The 21,892-nt window shown below is 48.6% G+C and overlaps 1 protein-coding gene across 3 annotated transcripts in view; it reads left to right on the forward strand.

Annotated features, from left to right (window-relative positions):
* LOC144169050 (monocarboxylate transporter 5-like) overlaps positions 1-18,609 on the forward strand; it is a 41,975-nt gene extending 23,366 nt beyond the window's left edge. Inside the window, exons 4-5 of one of the 3 annotated variants that reach the window (XM_077698049.1) lie at positions 8,079-8,153; positions 17,183-18,609. In XM_077698049.1, the coding sequence (XP_077554175.1) occupies positions 8,079-8,153; positions 17,183-17,334 (227 nt within the window). In that variant the 3' untranslated portion in view covers positions 17,335-18,609. Of the gene's footprint in view, positions 1-6,860; positions 8,154-17,182 lie in introns of all 3 variants that reach the window. The other 2 variants (XM_077698047.1, XM_077698050.1) reach the window with 2 other exon arrangements.
* The last annotated feature ends 3,283 nt before the right edge of the window (positions 18,610-21,892 follow it).

A 21,892-nucleotide genomic window follows, 5' to 3' on the forward strand; every position in this document is an offset into this window, starting at 1 on the left:
CGTTCGTCGCGATGACGGAACGGGCGACGAGGACGCCGAGAGCAACGACGAAGACGCTGAGACAGGGCCCGCAAGCCAAGGCGAATAAGCCGTGTCTAACACCGATGTTTTGCAGTGCGTAGCAAAAATACGCACTTTTCTTAGCAGGTGCACCAATGCCACCGAGGCAGTGCACAAGAACGTGCACAGCTTTGAACGGTTCGTCTTGCAGCATTTGAGTGGAACACGTTAGGCAAATATCACCGATTTTTTCAAAAAAACGTGCATCCAGACCCGCGTTAGAGGCTAACGCGATTGTGCCCGTGTTCCCAGTAAAGGTAGCTGGATGCTTTTGTTACGTTCATAATTCTTACTCCGAATTTTTTATTTTTTCATTATAACGATTATTCAAAATAACGAGCTATTTTTAGCGGTCGCTTGGAATTCGCTGTATCGAAATTTGACTGTACTGTGCAACCCTTCGGCTACTTTTTTGTTACGGTTATAAATTACAACAGATAGAATAACGGAATGGAATACTACAACTGCCTGTGTACGCGCGTGCATGGCGTTCCCACATCACGACCAAGCTTGATATTGGCGCGAACGAGCAGCCAATTAGGAAATACACAGCAGGGCGCTGTGATCACACCAACAATAATGCGGACGTGCGTCGTGTCAGGGCCGAATGAATTCGTTTTCCGCCCTGAATTTAATTCGTGCCGCACGAACATCAGTTGGATTATTTTCGGGAAGCCTTCAGGACTCTGTGAACGCCAACAATACCCTGGTGGGCACACAATTGACTGCACAACGGCCGAAGTTCGGGCACGAATCTCGGCACCCCGCACTAAGCCTAACCTCGCAGTCACGTAGGCGGGAGGATAGCGCCGGGCGGTCGGCGTCATGACGACTGCCACGGGATATGATCCAGACAACATGCAAGTCGTCGAAATTCAGACTTCGCCGCCAAATAATCAATTTTTGATGAATTCACCGAATACTTTATCAAGAAGAAAAGGGAACGCCAGCAGGAAGATCTCCAAAGGAGCAACTCCGCCGAAACGATGCGACCACCGAGACTCAGCGCACTGGGAACGCCCACCGGCACCGACAGACGCCGCGCAACTCCAACTGGAAGCCAGCGTTCATGCACAAGCTGGGAAAAGAAGACTCCGTTGCCGTAATTACGCCAAGAGACACGATAAACCTTGCGGCGTACAAAGGCGCCAACTAACTTGGAGCTGCCATCAACACGGCTACAGGTATCTCTCTAGCCACGCATGAATTGACCGTCTGGCCTGCCTGGGAACATAACGTCATCATTGTGGGAGTGCGAAATATAGAGCGCATAAGGCAACTGCTTGCCGTGAGAGAGCCCACCATTGACGGCGTACGGTGCGAAGTACAGACACATCTCAAACCCGCCGAAGATACGTGCCGGGGCGTCTTCAACGTAGACCCGGCAGTGACGGAACAAGACATCTCAGGTGTCTTATATTCTCTCAAAACAGAAATCCTCAACATACGCAAACTCGGACAAACAAATGTGGTGGTCCTGAGTTTTGAGGAACGCAAAGTGTATCGTCACGTTTTCTACTTGAACGAAGCAATCCCAGTCCGCCTTTACCGAAAAACCACCACGGCCTGCCTGCGGTGCCGAACGGTCGGACATCGCGCGGACGTGTGCCCTACTCCCAACGGCCAACTGCGCCAGGCATGCGGGAAAGCGCAGCCGGACTAAACACAACTGCACGCCCACCTGCCTCAACTGAGGGGACAGTCACCTCACTGGATCAGCGGAATATGCCGCCTCATTCGAACATCGTAGACCAGGGACAGTGCACAACAGCGGCACCAACAAAAGCAACAACTCGAGAGACGCTGGTAACGACCATCCCTCAGGCGTGGAACGACAGCTACAGCATAAACGTGGAGGGTATGAAGAAGATCCAGGGAACCAGGCCCGAAGGCCCGTAAAAACAGAAACGGACCCGCCAGCGGCGGATCACACAAAGGTGAGCAGCTGGGCACGGGTCGCTAGTTCCTCCCCTCCTTCGGTGGCAATACATGCTCTTAAGACCGAAAATATTCAGCTAAAGCGGGAGCAGGAACAGCTTCATCAAGAAATTTGCACCATCAAAGCCGAACGCAGCCTAGTCACACCAGCCCCTCTACAGGACGGGGATGCCGGCAGTGGGGAACCTATGATCCCTACAGAGAATCCCGAAGACAGGCATCCGGTAGAGAACACAACTCTGGCGAACCAGAATGGCAGGGGCTCTATTCGAGAAGAAAACACAGAGGTTGAACTTGCCCTGCTTCAATAAGTAGAGGACATTAAAACCGACCTTGAATCACACATTCAGATCACCATTCAGACCATCCCTCCTACCATCCTCCAAACTATGATTTAACCTTTAATGGAACCCATATGTACGCGGCGCAATCCTTGAGAAGTCATAATTAATAGGCGACTCGGGGAGAGTGGTGAACTTACGAGCTTGAGGAGGGGTACTGTCCCGGGTGGCGAATCCATCACGGTCGGTCTGCTAGCAAACCTCAGCGAACAATCTATTCAGGAGCTTACAGTCTTCATTAATGCAATCTGGGATGGCGCCCCGATTCCGGACGAATGGAAAACATCAATCAAGCACTTCATTCCCAAACCTGATAAATAGATAAAAACGGACAGTTTGCGGCCTCATTCTCTATCTTTGTGCGTTGGAAAACGAATGGAAAAGATGTGGTCTGCACGCGTCGCTCTGCTAACATCAAAGAACAGGGTTTTGTGCACACTTTTCAACCCGAGACGTCCTCCTCCAGCTTAAACGGGAGGTGATCGACCCCTCTCACTGAGAACATGGGGATAGGGCCATCCTAACACTAGACTTGAAAGGTGCATTCGACAACGTAAAGCACAGCAAAATTCCTAGTACACTAAATTCCACGGATTGGGGGCACAAAACCTTTCTATATTTTAGGATTTTCTTCAGGGAAGGAAGGCATACATAAAAATTGATGACACAGATTACGGGCCCGTACATATTGGAACTCGTGGCACACCTCAAGGGGCGGTGCTTTCACCCCTTCTGTTTAACGTGGCCATGGTGAAACTTCCTGATGGGCTCAAAATGGTAGAAGGGGTCCCCCACGCTATATACGCGGCCGATATTACTTTCTGGGCAACAAGCGAAAGCGCCGGAGAAATCGAGAAAGCCCTCCAGGCAGCGGCTACCTTAATGCCAGCTGAGGAATGCGGCCTCAAGTGCGCGCCGGCGAAATCCAAGCTGCTTGACATCACCCGGGACAAAGTAGAGGTACCTAAAATTCACATTAATTTGGGAAAACCTCAGATATCCGATCTGAAGACCATCCGCGTGATTATTCAAATTACTAACAAAGGCAATAACGGCGTTGCCCTTAAACCTAAATCCAAGTGTGAACAAATCAGCCGCATGAACGGTCGAGTATCAGGCAAACACGGGGGTCTCCTGGAATGCGACACGCTCCGCCTAGTACAGGCCTTCGTCATAAGCCGCATAACATATGCAGTGCTCTATTTCAAGCTACGACCATGCTATCTTAAAAAAGTTGACATTATTATAAGGACAGTTGTTAAGAGAGCCCTTGGACTTCTTCCTAAAACGTCCACCGAATGCTTAATACAGCTTGGGATGCACAGTACGATTACTGAGGTCATAGAGGCTCAGTGCACGGTCGAAATCATGCGACTGTCAATGACAATGTTGGCAGGTAGGTCCTTGAGGATCTCCGCGTCACTCTACCCCTACCACTGAAGACAGAGAGGACATCCCTCCCGATTGGCGCCGTAAGCTCATCGTTCAACATTTGCCCCGTAATATGCATCCTGACCAAAACTTAGGAAGAAGACAAGCCTGGGCAACAGCAATAACAAAACAACACAGCACCCGTAAAGGCGTGTATTATGTAGACACAGTGGGACCCACACCTCAGGGTATCTGTACGGTTGCGGTCGTGCACGAGGGAACACAGGTGGATAGACTATCAATGAAGACGAGTAAAATTGAGTTTGCTGAAGAGACGGCTATCGCACTGGCCGCCACTTACTTGACGCAACGCACATAATGTCTGACTCACTATAAGCTTGCCGAAATTTCATCAGGGGTCCGGTAGCACTTCTAGCTAGAAAACGTCTGACTAATGTTAATCCACAAATATCTGACACCATGAAACAACTTGCATGGGCCACCAAGGACTGGAGGGGAAGGAGGCTGCGCACACAGCCGCCCGATCTTCTCTCCCCTGGAGTTCCTCTGATTTACGCACCTCAAGAACAATCTATTGTGAAGTGGGACACATTAAATGGTACTTTTAATGCTGACACTTTTCCATCTGCTATTCCAACCTGGGAGCGATCCGCCCTGGGCCACCTCAGGCACCGACCCATGTCTCGCCGTAACCGCGCCGTGCGGGAACAGTATGTTCGCCCTCTCGCCAACGACAAAGATCCGGATGAAATCGACATTTGCACCGACGCAGCCATGAACGGAACAACAGCAGCGGTTGCCTGGACCTGCTCTGACATCCTTCAACTTAATGGCTCTCGCAACATCACAAACACATGTGGTCTCCCTGATGAAGTCGAACTTTTCGGGATTCTCGGCGCCATTCAGACCATACAAAGTGCGACCTCATTTACCACCACCAACAACTTTGGCGTCATCACTGACTCCCATGTCGCTCTACGGGAACTAAACAGGACCTTCTCGCCCAGTTCTACAGCCATCAACATTCTTTACAAAATCCGAGACTTCACTCACGAAGGTTTCAAGATACGCCTGGTCTAGACTCCTGCTCACACACATGGAGCGGACGGAAACCAATCGGCACATAGTGCTATCCGGGAGTGTTTGCATAATCCTCCCATGGTTTCCGCGTCCCTCCAGGAACGACCTGACCCCCAACAGGCATGCGAATGGGAGTGGCAGCAAAAATACCGTCGAATTAAGAACCTCAGCCTGCAACGGCTTGCCGGCGCCTGACCACCTGGTTTTATTGCTCCGCTGCAGTCCCTGCCAAAAAAAGGAGAAATTTTTGCCATTAAAGGAGCCCTGACACGAAAATTTTATGTTACACTTTTATTGCTTTTATCGATGCTTAATGATCTGGCCAACCTGAAACAGCACTTCAAATACTTCAGTTCGCGATAATTAATTACATTGAGCGGCTTGAAAATCGTTTGTTTCAAATTCCCGCGCTTTCCTCCCGAACGGCGCATATGACAGCCTCCCGGTTTGACGTCACCGCTTTGTGCGGACGTCACCGGCGCCCGCTTGAGAGGGTGTTGCGCCCGCTCGCCGCTCGTGGGGCCGCGCGCGTGAAGTGACGTCACGAGTTTTTGGCGAGCGCTGCGCGTCACTTCTTTTTCCTCTCCTCGAGTGATGTCACGCTGATGTCCATTTGCTGAGTGCCGCTCCGCGCGCTGCTCCGTCGGCGCGATAAATGCGATCCAATTGAACTATGTTCTTCGCGTCGCAGGCCGCTCATATTTCAGCCAGGGTATTCTGTTGAGTGAAGGAAGCGAACTGTGCAATAATATTAACGCCGAAAATTGGTGTCAGTGCTCCTTTAAAGTCTACGCTGACTCGGCCTACACTCTGGACGTCATCTCCAAATAAACAACGCATAGGCACCTTGCTAGTCCTCTGGGCCCCTACTGCGGCAGCCAGAATATACCGAACCTTTTCCACCTCATCTGGGAATGCTAAGCTTACTGAACTGACCGCGACCAGCTCCTTACAACGCAATTACGCCCGACGACTTCTGAAGAAATCTCCAAATGTTACAGCAAATTGCAGAATTCGGTATGAAAACAGGTTTCTATAAAGTAGTAGGATGGCGGAGCATTCACCCCCTTTCTAGATGACCCCCCAAACACACCTTTTGTGGCACCTGAATGGCTCTTTTGGATATCCGGATGATTGTCGTATTAGAGTGTCCTCGCCACTACTTCAACTGTGCATACCGTGCTAAGTGAACGTTCACAGTGCAGTGAAAATACTCATATGAAGCGTCTACCCCTCCTCTTTTTCTCATGACCCACAACAGGGCCTATTGGCCACCTCCTAATAAAGTCATCCATTCCTTGCCATCCCTCCTCCTCCTCGTCCACACATATTTTAGACTCCAATATGTACCAAGACACGTCGTCGCGGCGAACGCGTGGTGACAGGGTCGCTCCCTGTTCGCGTGATCTTTCTGCGTAGTGTGGAAGCGTAAAAGTCCCGCCCCATTCCTTCCATCAGCTTTTCCAGTCGTTAGCGCAGTCCAAGATTCATAAAATGATAGAAAACGGCCCAAACGGAACACCGAGAGTAAGACGGCTCCCTCCCAAAGCGATCCTGCGGCGCCGATTATCGCAGCAGACTACGCTCGCCACCTGATATTGTTGCAGACGTCACCGAAAAGTGAAACATCATGGGTAGTCACGCTCGCGCGGTGCGGGGAGGTAAACGAAAAGAGGGAGAATCGCGACGCGGGCGGAAGTGAGATGTTTTGATTTTCAATAACTCCACTAATACTCATCGCCTAAATAAACTTCTTGAAGAAGGTGATTACTAGGACACTAATTTACCTGGAAATGTGAACACCCATGTATCGGTAAAACCTCTTTCAGGGTCCCTTTAAACAAAATGTGACCTTCGTGTGATGTTTTAGCGCGAACGGAGGAGTGGCTCATTTAGGAAAACGTTTTAAAGACGGGACTTCATTGGTGTGACCCTATGTGCGAACATAATAGTAAATGTAGAAGTGTACGCTTCTAGAAACAGTATTTTATTGTGTATTTGTATATGATATGTCGTAAATATTTAACAAAACCACTTATTTTTGTCCAGGTTTAGGTTGTGGGACCGTACTGGTCACGCATCTGGTGCTCATCATGAAGTATTTCAACAAGTATCGTGGCGTTGCAGCGGGTGTCCGGATGACTTCAAATCCTATGAGTGCGATAATATTCCCTGCTGTACTCTCAGCACTGAAGGACGCCTACGGGTTCCGTGGAGCCTTGCTTGTCTTTGCTGCAATAACAATGCACGTGACTGCACTTAGTATAATGCTAAAAGAACCACCTTGGCTGACTCCGAGTACAACGATAGCTGCCGGGAGAACTTCTAACAAAGGTGCTGCACCAGGTGAAATTCACGACGAGACTGGATGCGACGCCTCGTTGCTGCAAAAAACCCAATACAGAAATGGTCAGCCCAGGAAAGTGAAACAATATTCGAAGGATTATGACCGCGACTCCTTGCAGCAAGATGAAGGAGTGCCACTTCGAAAATGCCCGTCTCACGGCACTGAAAACGACATCACAACGAAGAGTAACATAACACGGCCAAGCAAGTGCGCAGAAATGCGATATTCTAGTCGGAGCTCATTCACAGATTGCGAATGTGCTGTACAAGAAGGACGACCGGAATTTCTTCGTTTAGATTCCTTAGCGCTCGCTGATGAACACTTGATCTTTGAAGGGGGCTCAAACAATGTCGGTACTCCGGACCGCAGCTCTGCAGTGTCCGGCCATCGCAGGTCAACAGAAAACACAGATACGAATGCCGATGCCGTTCCTGGAAACAGGGAGGCGATGCCCCACGCACCTGGAATACAATATGTCACGCCATCGAGTGGGTCGAAGCTTTCACCGTTGGTCTTAAGGTTATCAAAACTTTGCTCAAGTGCAAACGTTCCCTCGCCCGGTTTCGTCGTGGCCGTCCTACTGTCAATGCTTATGGACTACGTCAACATCGTGCATATCTTCACTATAGTTGACTATGCTATTGATAAGGGTGTGCCTGCAGCGCACGCGGCCATGACTATAACTTACGTCGCCGCGCCGGAAATTCTAGGCCGGACCCTTCTACCTCTCGCTGCCGATGTGGGATTGGTGTCGAGACCAATCCTTTCGTGTGGAGCCATGACTATCCTCGGGCTTCTGTTTTCGATTACGCCCGAAACGAGTGGTGTGGCCCATGTGATCGTGCGAGCCCTGTCGTCAGTGACCATTGCCTGCACTATGACCTCGAAGCATGTTTTAATAGCTGATTACCTCGGTGCAGAGGCTATATCCCTGGTGTCGGGCACGTCAGGGCTGCTTCTTGTGCCTCTACTCTTCTGTAATCCTCTAATCATGGGTGAGTACTTGGACAGCTCCCTGGTAAACAGTCTGCGTGGTGTGGAGTGCGTCGACATGTATTTATCGCCCAAAATTGCAGTTGTGTTAGCTACAATTTATGAAGCCCTGAACCTGGAAGCCATTTTCACATCCACGTGATTTTATAGAATAATGTCTACCTGTTAAAAATTAAAACAGCGGTGTTCAGGCAAGCAGAAATCTTCCTGTGGCGCCGAAGATTTGCGGAGAGCAACTGGCCTACAACACCAAATTTTACTTCAACTGAGCCAGCCCGTTGTTAAAAAAGGACAAGGCAGTGCAGTTTACAGTAGCAAGCATGTGTGGACACGAGAAAGTATTAGTTTCTTCTACAATGAAAAAATCATGGCCGGGTCCCATAAGCTGCAAATTTATATATTAAATGTAGTCAACACTGCGGCAGTGTCAAGTGCAATTTCAAAACGTATATGTATATGTGGAAATTTTAGCCGAAATTGCTTTAGCGTGGAGCTCTGTTAACCATACTTAAAACCAGTCCTTGAATATTTAGTAGGCTCGTAAACTTATTGAATACGCCATTGCGTTTAACGATTATTGATGTAACCCTGGAAAATGCAAGTACCGATCTTTGAGAAGACTTGCCGTTCTCAAGAGAGGATAAAAAGCTACTACCTTGTTTTGTGTAATTACCCTAAAGCCCAAACCTGACGGTGCATTGTTATTCTTACGTCCACTCTTACCAGAGCGGGACTTTCCCCCAATTTTACACCTGTTTAAAAAAGAGTGACACTGGCTGTTGCCAACTTCCACTTTTAAAAGTTAAGTAGATAAGTAGGTAAATAGATAAAAAGATAAGTAGATACTTATCTCTTTTCTCTGATCAAAGTATATCTAACGGTCACGTAGATAGCAAATCGGATTCTGTGTCTAAAACACTTCTCATACAAATGCGTCCTAAATGAAGTCAGTACTATTCCTAATGAGCTCACAATTAAGCGGCATTGATTGTACCATTGCACCGAAAAAAAGAACCGCACACGTTGTTTAGTTATTGGGCATAGGCACGCTGCGTAACAGAAGCGCGATGGACTAGCGTGGTGTTATTTCATGTTAGTGTATGCTTATGCTCCTTTCGTGACATGACGCGAAAATAGACGTGAAAGTATGACGTTAGCAAGAGAGCATGACAACGTGCAGGAAAAAGTTGTTTCCCGGGTGTTTTCACACCCGCTACTACTTCGAATTGTACGTGCGTTGATTAATCTGGAAGGCGTTGTCTGCACTTCTGCTGCAGGCGCCAAAATATTTCTACAGTGTCAACATAGCTTGATTTACATTTTAGACTGCGTGGACCACACCCACGTTTCCGCTGGAAACTTTGGCGGTTCCACTGGGTTGGGTTCTCTTATGCTTGTAGTAGGAACAGGCAACAATTTCAGTGCAACTTCGCGGAATCTGGAGCGTATGAAAGGTTCATAGTTGAAGCCGAACGTGGGCCGTGTTTTTTTTTACTTCTTGGAAAGTAAAAGTTTCTTTATTCTGTCGAATTGAACAGAACCTACATCATCACAGCAGAAGGCCAACAAGTAGACAGGTCCACCGTGGACACCTAGCAGTGTATTTAGGCACAAAGAAAGAAAGAAATAGGGGTATGTATGAAGCTACCTACGATTGTTCAGCAAAAGCCCAGTTCGACCATTTGTTGATCTTCTGTTGAACGTTCTGTAGCACTCTCATTTTGGTCTCATAGGGCCGCTGCGGCTGCTCCATCAAGAGCCGCTGCCACCCGATGGCGGTTACGACGAAGGAAATTTGAGCTGCTCCAGCCTCTTCCGTCGTGGCGTACTTTCTCTGTCTTTCCCGCCTCCGACCGGACCCCGGTGCGTCGTCACCGACTGCGGTGCGGGATGAAGCTATGAGCGCACGCGGCGACGTATACTAGACGCGTGCGGATGGTTTTACGGACCGTCGCGTTTTCTAAGAACCCTCCCATGGCGCTGCTGTTTCTCTTTCCCGAAGCCCGCTCCCCGGCACACACGAACAGACTTAAGAAACCGAACCCTGGTTATGCTAGAGCTATATTAAACTCACTTTCTGATATGAATAACTCAGTTGCAATGACACAAGTCATCACCACCTTCTATCTCTCCACACCACCCTTTTCACCTCCGCGTGCCTTGGCACTTTTTAATTCTGAAGCCATCACAGGGATCTCAACGTGGCGCTCAGCGAAGTATATATAACTCAGATTATCATCGCGAAAAGGAATCTGGACAGGACGGGAACCGGCCGAAGGGAACGTGTGCCCGCGCTATACAGAGGGAGTCACTGTGCAGCCTGTGTGATGGTAAAAGAAAAAAAATTTCACCATCTTCGCGTAGGGGAACCATGAGTAGTATGAGAAGCAGCCATGGGGTCGACTCAAGTTCCCATTAGTTTTCAGTTCGACCGCGGCGTTGCGGGAGGAGAATGAGGGGAGTGAAGTGCGCGCGCGTCATTTATACCGCGGAGCTACAGTGGCGCCCCCAGCGGAGTATGCAGCGGCTACCGTCGCGTCTGTAACCCTAAGCCAACGTTACTAGAATAAGCTCAGTTTCGGAGCTCCGCATCCCCGCCAGCGGAGGAGGGTGGGCCAAACGGCGGTCGCGAGAACTAGCGGCGCTGCAGTCAAGTCTTGCGCTACTCCCGGCGCGTCGTCTGCTTCGGCGGCGGGCGGCCGCTGCAGCCGAACGCGGCGGGCTGCCGCGCAGACGTACCGTGGCAGCTTTCTAGTACTGCTATTGCTAAGCGTAAACATCTAGGATCTTTCCAGTCGACTAGCTTAAACGCCTTCGTCCTTCTAGTCGACGTTACCGCATCACATTTGTGCACTGTTTAAGTGGAAATGCGTTGGGTCGCCTGTATGCACTGACCTGCAAGCGCAGCTCATTGGCTAGCTAAGAATCGACGGTCGGCCTATATTTTAACTGTCTACAGCGTTTAACTTGATTGATTGTGGGGTTTAACGCGCCGAAGCAACGCAGGCGATGAGGCGCGCCGTAGTGGAGAGCTCCGGATAAATTTTGACGACCTGGGGATCTTTAACGTGCGCCGAAATCTCGTACACACGGGCGTTTTTGCTTTTCACCTCCATCAGAAAAGCGGCCGCCGCGGCCTGCGTTTAGCTTCATGTACGGTAGTTTCTAATTCAATTACCCTTTTCAGCGTAGTTTTTATAACTACTGCGCCGTCTTACCTCCACCAAAAACGACCCAACGAGTTTGTGAAAGCAGTGCCTTTATAAGTGCTTTTATCTCCACGCGGTAATAGGACAGTGTTTCTGAATCTCGTCGGTGCAAGGTCCTGTTAACCAGCTTCCGATGTAGAGTTCCTTTGCTCAACTTTTATATTCTGCCGGGCTGGTCCCACCTCATCTCGCCTTTGTGTACTCTGTAGTGCATAGGAGCATTAGATCACCAAAGATGAAAGTTCGGTTTACAGTTCTTACGCTTAGTTCATCTGTGACAAACGCACTCGAATTTTGTGAGTTCACATTAAAGCTTGAATCCGCAATTTAAAGGTGCTCATGGTACACCTGAATTCACAAGGATCTTTTACCGCCTTTCTGGTGTCTTGAACTCAACAAATCCGTTCAGCTGGTCATACAAGACACCTCTTCGAAAGGCGAATCAGTCTTCAATGAGGACTTTTTTTTTTTAAAGGCTGAATTGTACATAACATGACACAAGGATGCACAAGAAAAACCAGTGTTTGAGGGCCTCAAGAACAGTGTATTTGCAGGACTCCTTATATGTATGCATGGTGTCTGCACCTTTTGATGTGTTTGTGGCGACGGGAAGCTGCCGAAATCGCTCACGCTCAAGACGACTCAATGCCACATTGATAATTTTTTGGTTGAGAAAAAGAAAAGGGTGGCTAAAACAACAGATTACTGTCTCCCAAAGCAGCTGTTTACAAAATTACATATGTGCCGTACGCGATTACGTATGAGCGAATACGCATTCAGCCGTTCACGGTGTAAGGCATATTTGCTCGAAACGTTCCAGAAGAGAGGCACACGGAGGAAGCATCAAACGGTACACAAATTTTATTCACCCCAGGGTTTACACAATTTCAAAAGAAAAAAAAAGTCACACACGACAAAAGAGTAACCAAAAAATAAAAAAAAACTGCGTAATTTATCACAACGTAGGCTATGAGGCGACTTAAACAAAGCGCACGCACTTAAAAACCGCAAAAAATACGAAGGCATACTAACTAGCCAGCTTCCTTTAATTCTGGTTCTTACCTGTCCTTTGCAGATTTTACGAAATAATAGACTGTCTGCTGTGTTCATACAGCGTTGTGCGTGCAAGTTTTTCCGGTTGATTTCAGTCGGAATGGGTTGAACCTGATTCTTGAATACACGTTGGCAATCTTCTTCGACAAAACTTAAATGTGATTGTCGAATGCATCGCAGTTCAACAGATGAGCCTCGAACTCAGCAAGTAATATTTGTTCAAACAATACTGTCAACACCTCCACTATTGGCGCTCACTATTTGCATATAACGGCTGCATTAAACGTGTAGAACATTAACCCTAGCATTAAACCTGTAAACACTAAACCCTCTTTCCACGACATGGCGCAATTTCAAGAAGTATTTCGATGGTGCCAAGAGACCACCGTTTGTTTTCGCAGAAACGACTTCTGGAAGCTCTGTGGACGTCAGTGTAGTGCAGTATAATTGGGGGATGTGCCTGCATATACTTTCCGTGCCCCAAATACTGCTGTATATAGCATTATTGCACAGAGAACAAGCGAAAGGCTTGTGTTGAAGTCGACCCGCTGGGTGTTATAGTTATCATCATTAAGTACCTGCAACAGCGATGATCTTCTTAACGAGGCGAAAGCTGTTGACGTTTCAACGAGGTTTTCATCACCTGAGGGGCAGAGATCAGTCACAGTATCGCGAGAGGAGTTTCTAGTATCTGATTATGCAACTTCTGTTCTAATAAAAAGACGCTTGTGGGCAGCTGTAAATTGACAGGCAGTAGGGCTGTTGTTTTAGCCGCCATTTCTTTTTGCTCGTATGCACTACAGAGTGCACAAAGGCGAGAGGAAGTGGGACCAGCCCTGCAGAATATAAAAGTTGAGCATAGGAACTCTTCATCGTAAGCTGGTTAACGGGACCTTGCACCGACGAGATTCAGAAACACTGTCCTATTGCCGCGTGGAGATAAAAGCACTTATAAAGGCATTATTTTCACAAACTCGTTGGGTCGTTTTTGGTCGAGGTAAGACGGCGCAGCAGTTATAAAACTACGCTGAAAAGAGTAATTGAATTAGAAACTACCGTACATGAAGCTAAACGCAGGCCGCGGCGGCCGCTTTTCTGATGGAGGTGAAAAGCAAAAACGCCCGTGTGTACGAGATTTCGGCGCACGTTAAAGATCCCCAGGTGGTCAAAATTAATCCGGAGCCCTCCACTACGGCGCGCATCATCGCCTGCGTTGCGTCGGCGCGTTAAATTCCACAATCAATCAAGTTAAACGCTGTAGACAGTTAAAATATAGGCCGACCGTCGATTCTTAGCTAGCCAATGAGCTGCGCTTGTATGTCAGTGCATACAGGCGACCCAACGCATTTCCACTTAAACAGTGCACAAATGTGATGCGGTAACGTCGACTAGATGGACGAAGGCGTTTAAGCTAGTCGACTGGAAAGATGATAGATGTTTAAGTTTAGCAACAGCAGTATTAGAAAGCTGCCGTGGTACGCCTGCGCGGCGGCCCGCCGCGTTCGGCTGCAGCGGCCTCCCGCCGCCGAAGCAGACGACGCGCCGGGAGTAGCGCATGACTTGACTGCAGCGCCGCTAGTTCTCGCGACCGCCACGCGGCCCGCCTCTCCGGCGGAGCTTTCAAACTGAGTTTATTCTAGTAACGTTGCCCTAAGCTGCTTCGCATTATCGCGCGCGAAGCCGCAGGTGTTGCATTCGTTGCGCAATTCCGGAGAGGAGAGGAGCTTCGGAGAGGAGAGGAGGAATGCCTCGCATACTGCTCAGGGTTCCCCGTACGGGAAGATCACGACGGCGGTTGAACGCGAAACTATCTCGTGATGGATTTTTTGATTGGACAGTCCCTAGGGAATTCCTGCCACAATCATCATCAGCGGTGCCTTGCCAGGCATGCGCAGTGGGTGTGCGGACGGCGGACAACGACGACGACAAGGGAGGGAGGGACACAGCCCCGAGCATGAGATGCTTCGCATCTAATCCAATCTCTAGGGGTATCCTGCTACAATCATCATCAGCGGTGCCCGGCCAGGCATGCGCAGTGGGGGTGTGGTACTCAGGGTTCCCCTACGTGAAGATGACGACGGTGGTTGAACGCGAAGCTATCTCGTGATGGATTCTTTGGTTGGACAATCCCTGGGGGCATCCTGCCATAATCATCATCAGCGGTGCCTGGTCAGGTATGCGCAGTGGGTGTGCGGACGCGGACAACAACGAAAATGGGGGGAGGGACACAGCTCCGAGCATGAGATGCTTCGCATCTAAAAGCTCTAATCGGTGGCCACCACAATGAGCACGTGGTGACAGAGCCATGTCACTTGGGCATGTCGGGGAAGGAGCTGGTCGCTCCAGCACGGGGGAGTTGGTGTCGTCAGGCCACGCTTCCAAAACACCCACTCAATTCTGTCTTCACCTTGAATTTGATTGCGCACAGAAGCTTAGTTATTGGTAAAACGCTTCTCAAAACGAAAGCGAGGCTCCCGCTTGTGTCGGGATTGAGGTTAGGTAGGACTGGCAAGGCCAGAATCCAAGACATCCAGCATATCGAGACGTGGCCCTATCAGCCATCCCAATTGCATCTATCTCAGGAGGCAATGTGACAAGCTGCGATTCTTTAGCCCCCACCATATAAGCGCCCGTTCCTATGTTGAGCGAGGCCAGCACACTCAAACGGAAGGGGCGAACGAAGAGTTCTCCTGAATTCCGGGTAGGGGCTGTACAACCATCGTGTAAATACGGTGTCATTGCAGCCATAAACCCCGGTTCGTTCAACCATGGTCCCGAGCGCTGCTGCCCTTGGCCACCATGCTCCAACAAGTACGGCGCAGGAAAATTCTGCAGAGACGTTGAAGACTGATGAGGTGCACGATTTTAACAGCCGGGCAACGGCACCAGATCACCACCATGCTTCTCCACTGCCGAGCTTCCCGCTCGGCGCTCCCGCTGTACTATCACAGACAGGGGCGTAACCGGCGGGGGGGATGTTAACCCCCCCCCCAAATGATGCATACAAAAAATGACGCCTTATGTGGGCACCCGACGCAGTGAATCTTTGTTTTAATAGCTTTTTATTGTTTTTGTGGCCTATAACACCACCCGAATTATATTTCTGACACAGAACGGCACGCCGAGGAGCAGTGAGCGTATACATAACTTGCAATGACGTCACTGATGCGGCCATCTTGGAGCACTGCTTATACAGTGGAAGGCTGCGAACTTATCTGCGCCTGTTATCTAGAACCGCGTTGTGAAAGGTGAGAGCAGTGCTCCACAAAGGGGCCCCAGGTGCAGCAACAGGCTATGTATGGGATACCGGCATCAGAGCACTGCGCAGTTACCGTCGGTAACGTCATGTGAGACTTTTCGTGTCATTTGTGATGATGCCGTCGACAAGACAGCCACTTTTCACGGTAGCTTTTCGAGTTTTATGAGACACTTAGGGCTTTCGCATTAATTAAAATTGCTGCAAAGACTATCCAGCGGCCGTACAGACTCAATAAGTTCTGCAGCGTGTTTTGTGGGTGATCGGTCTGCTTGACAGGTCCCACGAGACCCTGCAGTGATCAATTCCTAAATTTGACCTATTCCAACCCTTCCTGTGTTCAATAGCATGCAATAAGCACGCAAGGATGAACAAACACGATCAGAAAATAGAGAGGGGTTAATAATTATGTATGTACCCGACAGTATCAAATGATTTACTTCAGTGTTTCCAAAATCTAATTTCTTCGAAAGGTGCGTTAATGGTTTTCATTATGGAGACGCACAATTGTCGGTCAATGTTTTCTAACTGAATGTGATGCAAGTCAGCCTCTAGAATCTATAGAAAATTATGTTACATCTCCATCTCGCTGCCCTCGGAACGCGAGGGAGTTTGAGCGAATGAGCGGTTTCATATTCCGTCAGTGCTGACAGAACGCGCCTGGGATATGCCTAGTATCACTATGCCGAAGTACCATCGTGTAAACGGGCACGCTCCGTGTGAGAGCAACACATCCTGCTGTTCGCTTTCTGTGGTGTTTTCTGTGCCCCGTTACACCCATGTTCAGATATCTTTAATGAAGTTTGACATTCGGGGGGTGATGAGCAGCAAAAAGATTGCAATGCAGTTTCTTTTGATAAATGCGAAAGGAATAGGCGCAACCAATTGCAGGAAAACAGAGGACAAGGTTTCTTCATTTTGTGGCATATATATTGCGTTGACTGTCCGAGTCGTGCCGAATATATGGGATCCCACTGCTCGCACTTATTTAGCTGATTAAGCTTCAAAGATATGCCCTAACAACAGAATTATTAAGTTTCGCTCAAGATAAATGGTGATAACCATTTTTAGAAATATGACCATTAACCAGAGTCAAATAAAAAAATTCTGTTCCCAAATATCAAATCGTATATCTGTTTTTGAAGTCAGGCGCAGGCAATAGCTCACTATCATCAAACGTGTGTTGTGACGAAAGGTCCAAATGGCTTTTAATTTCCCTACATTAAATGTCAGCCGTATTTTCTGAATTTTTGATCCAGGGGAAGCAAAGCTGTGGTTCAGGGTTTGTGAAGGGCGCGAACCTTTCTGTGAGCAGCCACATTTAGTCTCGTTGTTTTTCAGCCTGTAATCTGCCGCGACGTCGCGACTGTGTAAATTTTTATTAAAAGACAACAAAAGAATTTCAAACACACAGCTTATACCGCATTTGAAAAGTGAAATCTTTAACAAGAGATTTTAATTAAATGGAATCGTGATATAACATGTAATAAATTTGACTGATGGTCTCTTGCAGGATATTTTCGTGACCACACGGGCTCCTACGACGGACTGTTCAGGCTCGTGGCGGGCATAATCCTCAGCGTGGCTACTACCTTCCTGGCTATGATTTTTTGCAATCGCCGAAGGAAGTCAAGGAAGACAAGGTCCCCTCCCGCTGAAGCTTGAGCGCAGAAACGGCTCGTGAAAAGGCGAACTGTGATACAAGGATTTTCAGATCGCCCTCAAAGGGCGCAAGATCTTTGGGAAACCGTGAAGTGGAGTTGCGGCAGGAGTGCAGTGCCCGGTTCGTCGACGTGAAGTAGGAATGACGAGAACTTAGGCAGGTCACCGTGGAAGAGGGTACAGTTGATAGGAACGGATGGGTAGGGGGCAGGTGACGAGGTCGACCCGGGTGCCTGCGCCCAGGAGGAGTAGTGCTGATTTGTTCAGGGCGTATGTGAGGTCCCTTTGCTGAAGGTACTCCATGCTGGAGTCGGTTGCTTAGAAGAGCCGGTGGAGCTTGGGAAGAGAAATATTTACGCTAATGTGCTTGTGGTTGGGTACAGAGCAGCTGGGTTGTGATATCTGTATTTTGAAACACATGTTTGAGCGACTAAAGCAATACAGAACAGCTTATCAGTGTTGCTGGGTCGTATATTACTGGAAACATCGCATATAGGAGTTTTATATTGCGATCTTTCAAACAGTTTACGTTTGTTTCATTCCATTTATTTGCGGGAGTGTATTTTTCTTAAAATAATTTAGAATATGTTCAGTGGCACAGAAATAAATTTTGCATTTTGTGCGTGTGGGTTCATTGTTTATGATAAAGGCAAAATTTAAAAAGAAAACTAGTCCCTTCGAGTCAACGAAGTCACATGAACACAATCTCCACGCTTGTGGTGTTGTGGGCATTAAAATGTGGCTTTTTGCTATTAATATACTCAGCTGTTATCTCTGAGTAATAACCACCCCGGGTGACCTATTATGAAATATCCTTCCAGTAAAACCAGCAACTACAGCTTATTGCAAGACTGACCTCCAGGCTCACCTGATGTCAGAACGCTGTTATAGACTCGTGTTTACACACACCAAGTTTACACGTGGTGGTTAGCCAAGAGTGTCAGATAATCGTTTGCAGATGCGGTGCTTTTAAGGGACGTTTAAATTTAAGGGTTGGTTGTGTATTTGCGAGCTTCGTTGCAAATGGCGTCCAAAGAGGATAATGTTTCAGTCGTCCATACAGGTCATGCCACTAAACCTTTCTCGGCCACGTTTCTATCCTAGACAACGCTTTCCCTCCCCTAATCTCCCGCCAAACCAGCCTCCTCTGGGAGCAGCGTCTTCTTTAATGCCGTCGCTGAAGAACCTCAGACCAGCGAAAGCACTCTGCGTGCATCCGAAGACATGGTCCTTCCTGCTTGGCCCTCGTCGGTTGTTCTAGTAAATGCTTAGACTGCAGACGCCTGCACGTTTGATGCTGTGGTGGATCCAATCACATTTAACTGTGTCAATGAAGACTTTTTGGCGCTTCCTTGTGTTGTCTGTCGAACGAGGAAGCAGCTTTGTGTGCGCTAAACTGTTCAGCGAAAAACATTGTGGTGCCACAAAGTATGAAGCTTGCTGGGTATGAGCGGAAAGAGACAGCTTTAGTTGCTGTTTTGAGTTAGAATGAAGCTGACTCTGCTGACGACTTCTAAGCTTCTCCTTAGGGTGGACAAGTCCCTGTCATCAGCTGGATGCGACATATTAGTCGATGTCCTCTCAAAACATGTTTCAACCTTCGACTTTGCACAAGATGATTCCCAAACGACACTTCCGGCCTCCCGCACTCGTCAGACCATTGGCATTAGGTCAGCACACCCAATTAGACAGAAACCTTACCAGGTGACGCCATCAGAGCGCTGGGTTATCGCTAACGAGTTAAAGGGAATGCTATATAAAGGTGTCAAACGGGAGTCGGCAAGCCCGTGGGCAGCGGCAGTGATTATTTTGCGGAAGAAGGACGAATCATGGAGGTTTTGTGTCGACTATCGACGTTTGAACTTCATCACAAAAGAGACGTCTATGCGCTTTTCAGAATAAGCGATGTGGTAGATTGTCTCCATTCAGCGTCATATTTGTCGTCTGTGGACTTAAAAACCGGCTATGGGCGATGCGTATTGACACAAAGGACAAATATGACACGACGTTCTTTGCTCAGGAAGGTCTTTATATTGCCGCGAACCATGTATGAATTTGTTTATTTATTGTTTGTTTTTACTGCCAGGCCACGCCCGGCTGTGTTATCTGTGTTCCAAACGACGCGCGTCTTCCATTCTTTACTTTTATGCCGCACGGGCTATCACATTCAGATAAGCAGACTGTTTGGCCCTAACGTCACTAGCCCAGAATAATCTTCTGTGATGTACAATGTTCTGTATGTGAATCGACGGTTCCAGAAACACTTGCGCCGAAAGATAAAAGCCTGCAGAGCAGACGCCGCGGCATTCCATCTCCGACGCTCGCTTGAGTACGTCACTTTGCTGACTGCTGCTTCGCCGCCCGTGTAATATTTGAGTTGTTAGGGGAGCACAAGTTCGCTCCAAAAAACGTGTTTTCCTTCAAGACAATATGTATAACGTATACAGAAGCGTTGGCTGTGTAACAAGCACAACCGGGCCCTCCACCGTAAACTAGCTCAATTCGACAACAACATACAGAATTATGCCAAATGGTTGGCCCAAGAACATTGGCATAAATTTGTGACCATATGCGGGAAGCGCTCAGTATGCGCAAAACTTGGACGCTCCCACGGCACCTACTCAACCCTGAGAACACACGGACGGTCCAGTCTCGCAAACTACAGAGGCTCATGCACAATAGCCCTGTTTCCCTCTCCGAAATCATGACCTAGCTTCGCTCCATATACATAACGGAAGGACCACACGGAAGGACCACAAACACAACTGCCAGCTTATACATAGCTTGCACGTGACGTCACGCTCGAGCGCTCGCGCGCCGGTAGCCGTATTGGTGCAGTGGTGCCGGCATTGCGGCGTGAGCAGTTCGGGGAGCGCACGCGTTTACTCTGAGCTAGTCGCTTTTCGCGCTTTTCCTGCGGCATTCCGCGGGTAGCGAGCGAAAAACCTTTAAACGCGACCTACCGCTCGTACCTTACGGGGCCTGCACGCGTGCGGTATGCGGAAAAGGTGCGGCTGTACGACAACGAGGACCCATTCATGCTACGACCGGGCATGGACACGGCCGGCGATGTGGACTTGTTTCCGGAGATAAGTTACGGCAACATCCTCAAATACCTCGGGTTTTCTGCCAACTTCATCACACTAGAAGAGATGAAGGCATTCAAGTCTACTGAAGCACATAATTACTTCACGAGCGGATGGGTGAAGTTCCTGTCGGCTAAACAGCTACAAGACGACAAAGTGCTTCTGCTCGCAGAGGTAAGCAGCCGGGATCTTTTTTGCTATTTCGTCGGTTCTGAAATCTTGCACGGAATGCTCGAAATAGAAACGGTCGCGCTAGAACAACTCTTCGCTGTTGCCGGTTACGTTTTGAAACACGATCAACAGTAACGAGCGCTCGCGCAGAGATGTGGGCAAGAAAAACTCATGCATTGCATTTTTTTCTATCGCAGGTGAACCATTCGCGAAGGTTGCAGGACCAGCCTCTGCATGTATGGATTTTGTGCCAGAAAAGCGGGGTCGTGCTCACTGCTCATTGCACCTGTATGGCAGGAGCAGGTGAGGCCTGTTCTCATGTTGGAGCCTGCCTGTATGCAGTTGAAGCAGGTGTGAAGATGAAAAACGCTACAAGCTGCACCTCAAAAACGATCATCTGGCTTCCTGTGTACGTGGAGAAGGAGAAGGTGGGGTTCAAGAGGCTAAAGGACATCGGCTTCACTTCGTCGAGAGGGAAGAAGCGAAAACTGGACGACATCATTAACAGCAGCAGTTCAGCACTGAACAAATAAAAAAAAACGAAAGGACATCCCACCAGCAACCCAAGAGGAGCTTGGCGACCTGTACAGAGCATTTCAGAGCCCAGGTGTCACACCTGCAGTATTTTCTGTGCTTCCAGAGTATTGCGGAAGCTTTCAGGAGCCTGTAAAAACACAGCCTGCCCACTTGAGGAAGCTGTATCTCGAAGAGAACTTGGAAGACAACCTCGACACGCTTTTGAAGAAGGCTGACGACTTTCTTGCCAATTTTTCCATCAGGGACGACACAGTGAAGACAGTTGAGGCTGCAACAAGGCAACAAAGTAACTCGCCAGACTGGTTCTTTTACCGTCCTGGCAGAGTGACTGCGTCAGTGATAAAAACTGTGTGCCACACGAGTGTGCAGAGTCCTAGCTTATCACTGGTAAAATCGATTTGCTACCCTGAAAAAAATTCCCTCAGAGTTCCTGCCGTCATGTGGGGCTTAGAACATGAGCAAGATGCTTTCGAGGCTTACAAAGCCAAAGAAGCTATGAAGCACCAGAACTTTGAGTGCCACAGGTCTGGACTCCACCTGAGTGCTGCTTACCCGTTCATCGGCGCAACACCGGATGCAATCACCTCGTGCAGCTGCTGCGGGAGCGGTGTTGTGAAATTTAAGTGCCCATTTTGCTAAGAGATGCTCAATATATCACCATGAGCATTTCATGTCTGAGTTACACTGGCGGAAAACTTCAGCTTTTGGAGAATCATGCGTGCTACTACCAAATTCAGACTCAGATGACAGTGTGCCATGTTGACTTT

Source organism: Haemaphysalis longicornis, unplaced genomic scaffold (genome assembly GCF_048455015.1).
Source record: "Haemaphysalis longicornis isolate Haplotype H1 unplaced genomic scaffold, Haemaphysalis longicornis Haplotype H1 scaffold_2, whole genome shotgun sequence".
NCBI classification, from domain to species: domain Eukaryota; kingdom Metazoa; phylum Arthropoda; class Arachnida; order Ixodida; family Ixodidae; genus Haemaphysalis; species Haemaphysalis longicornis.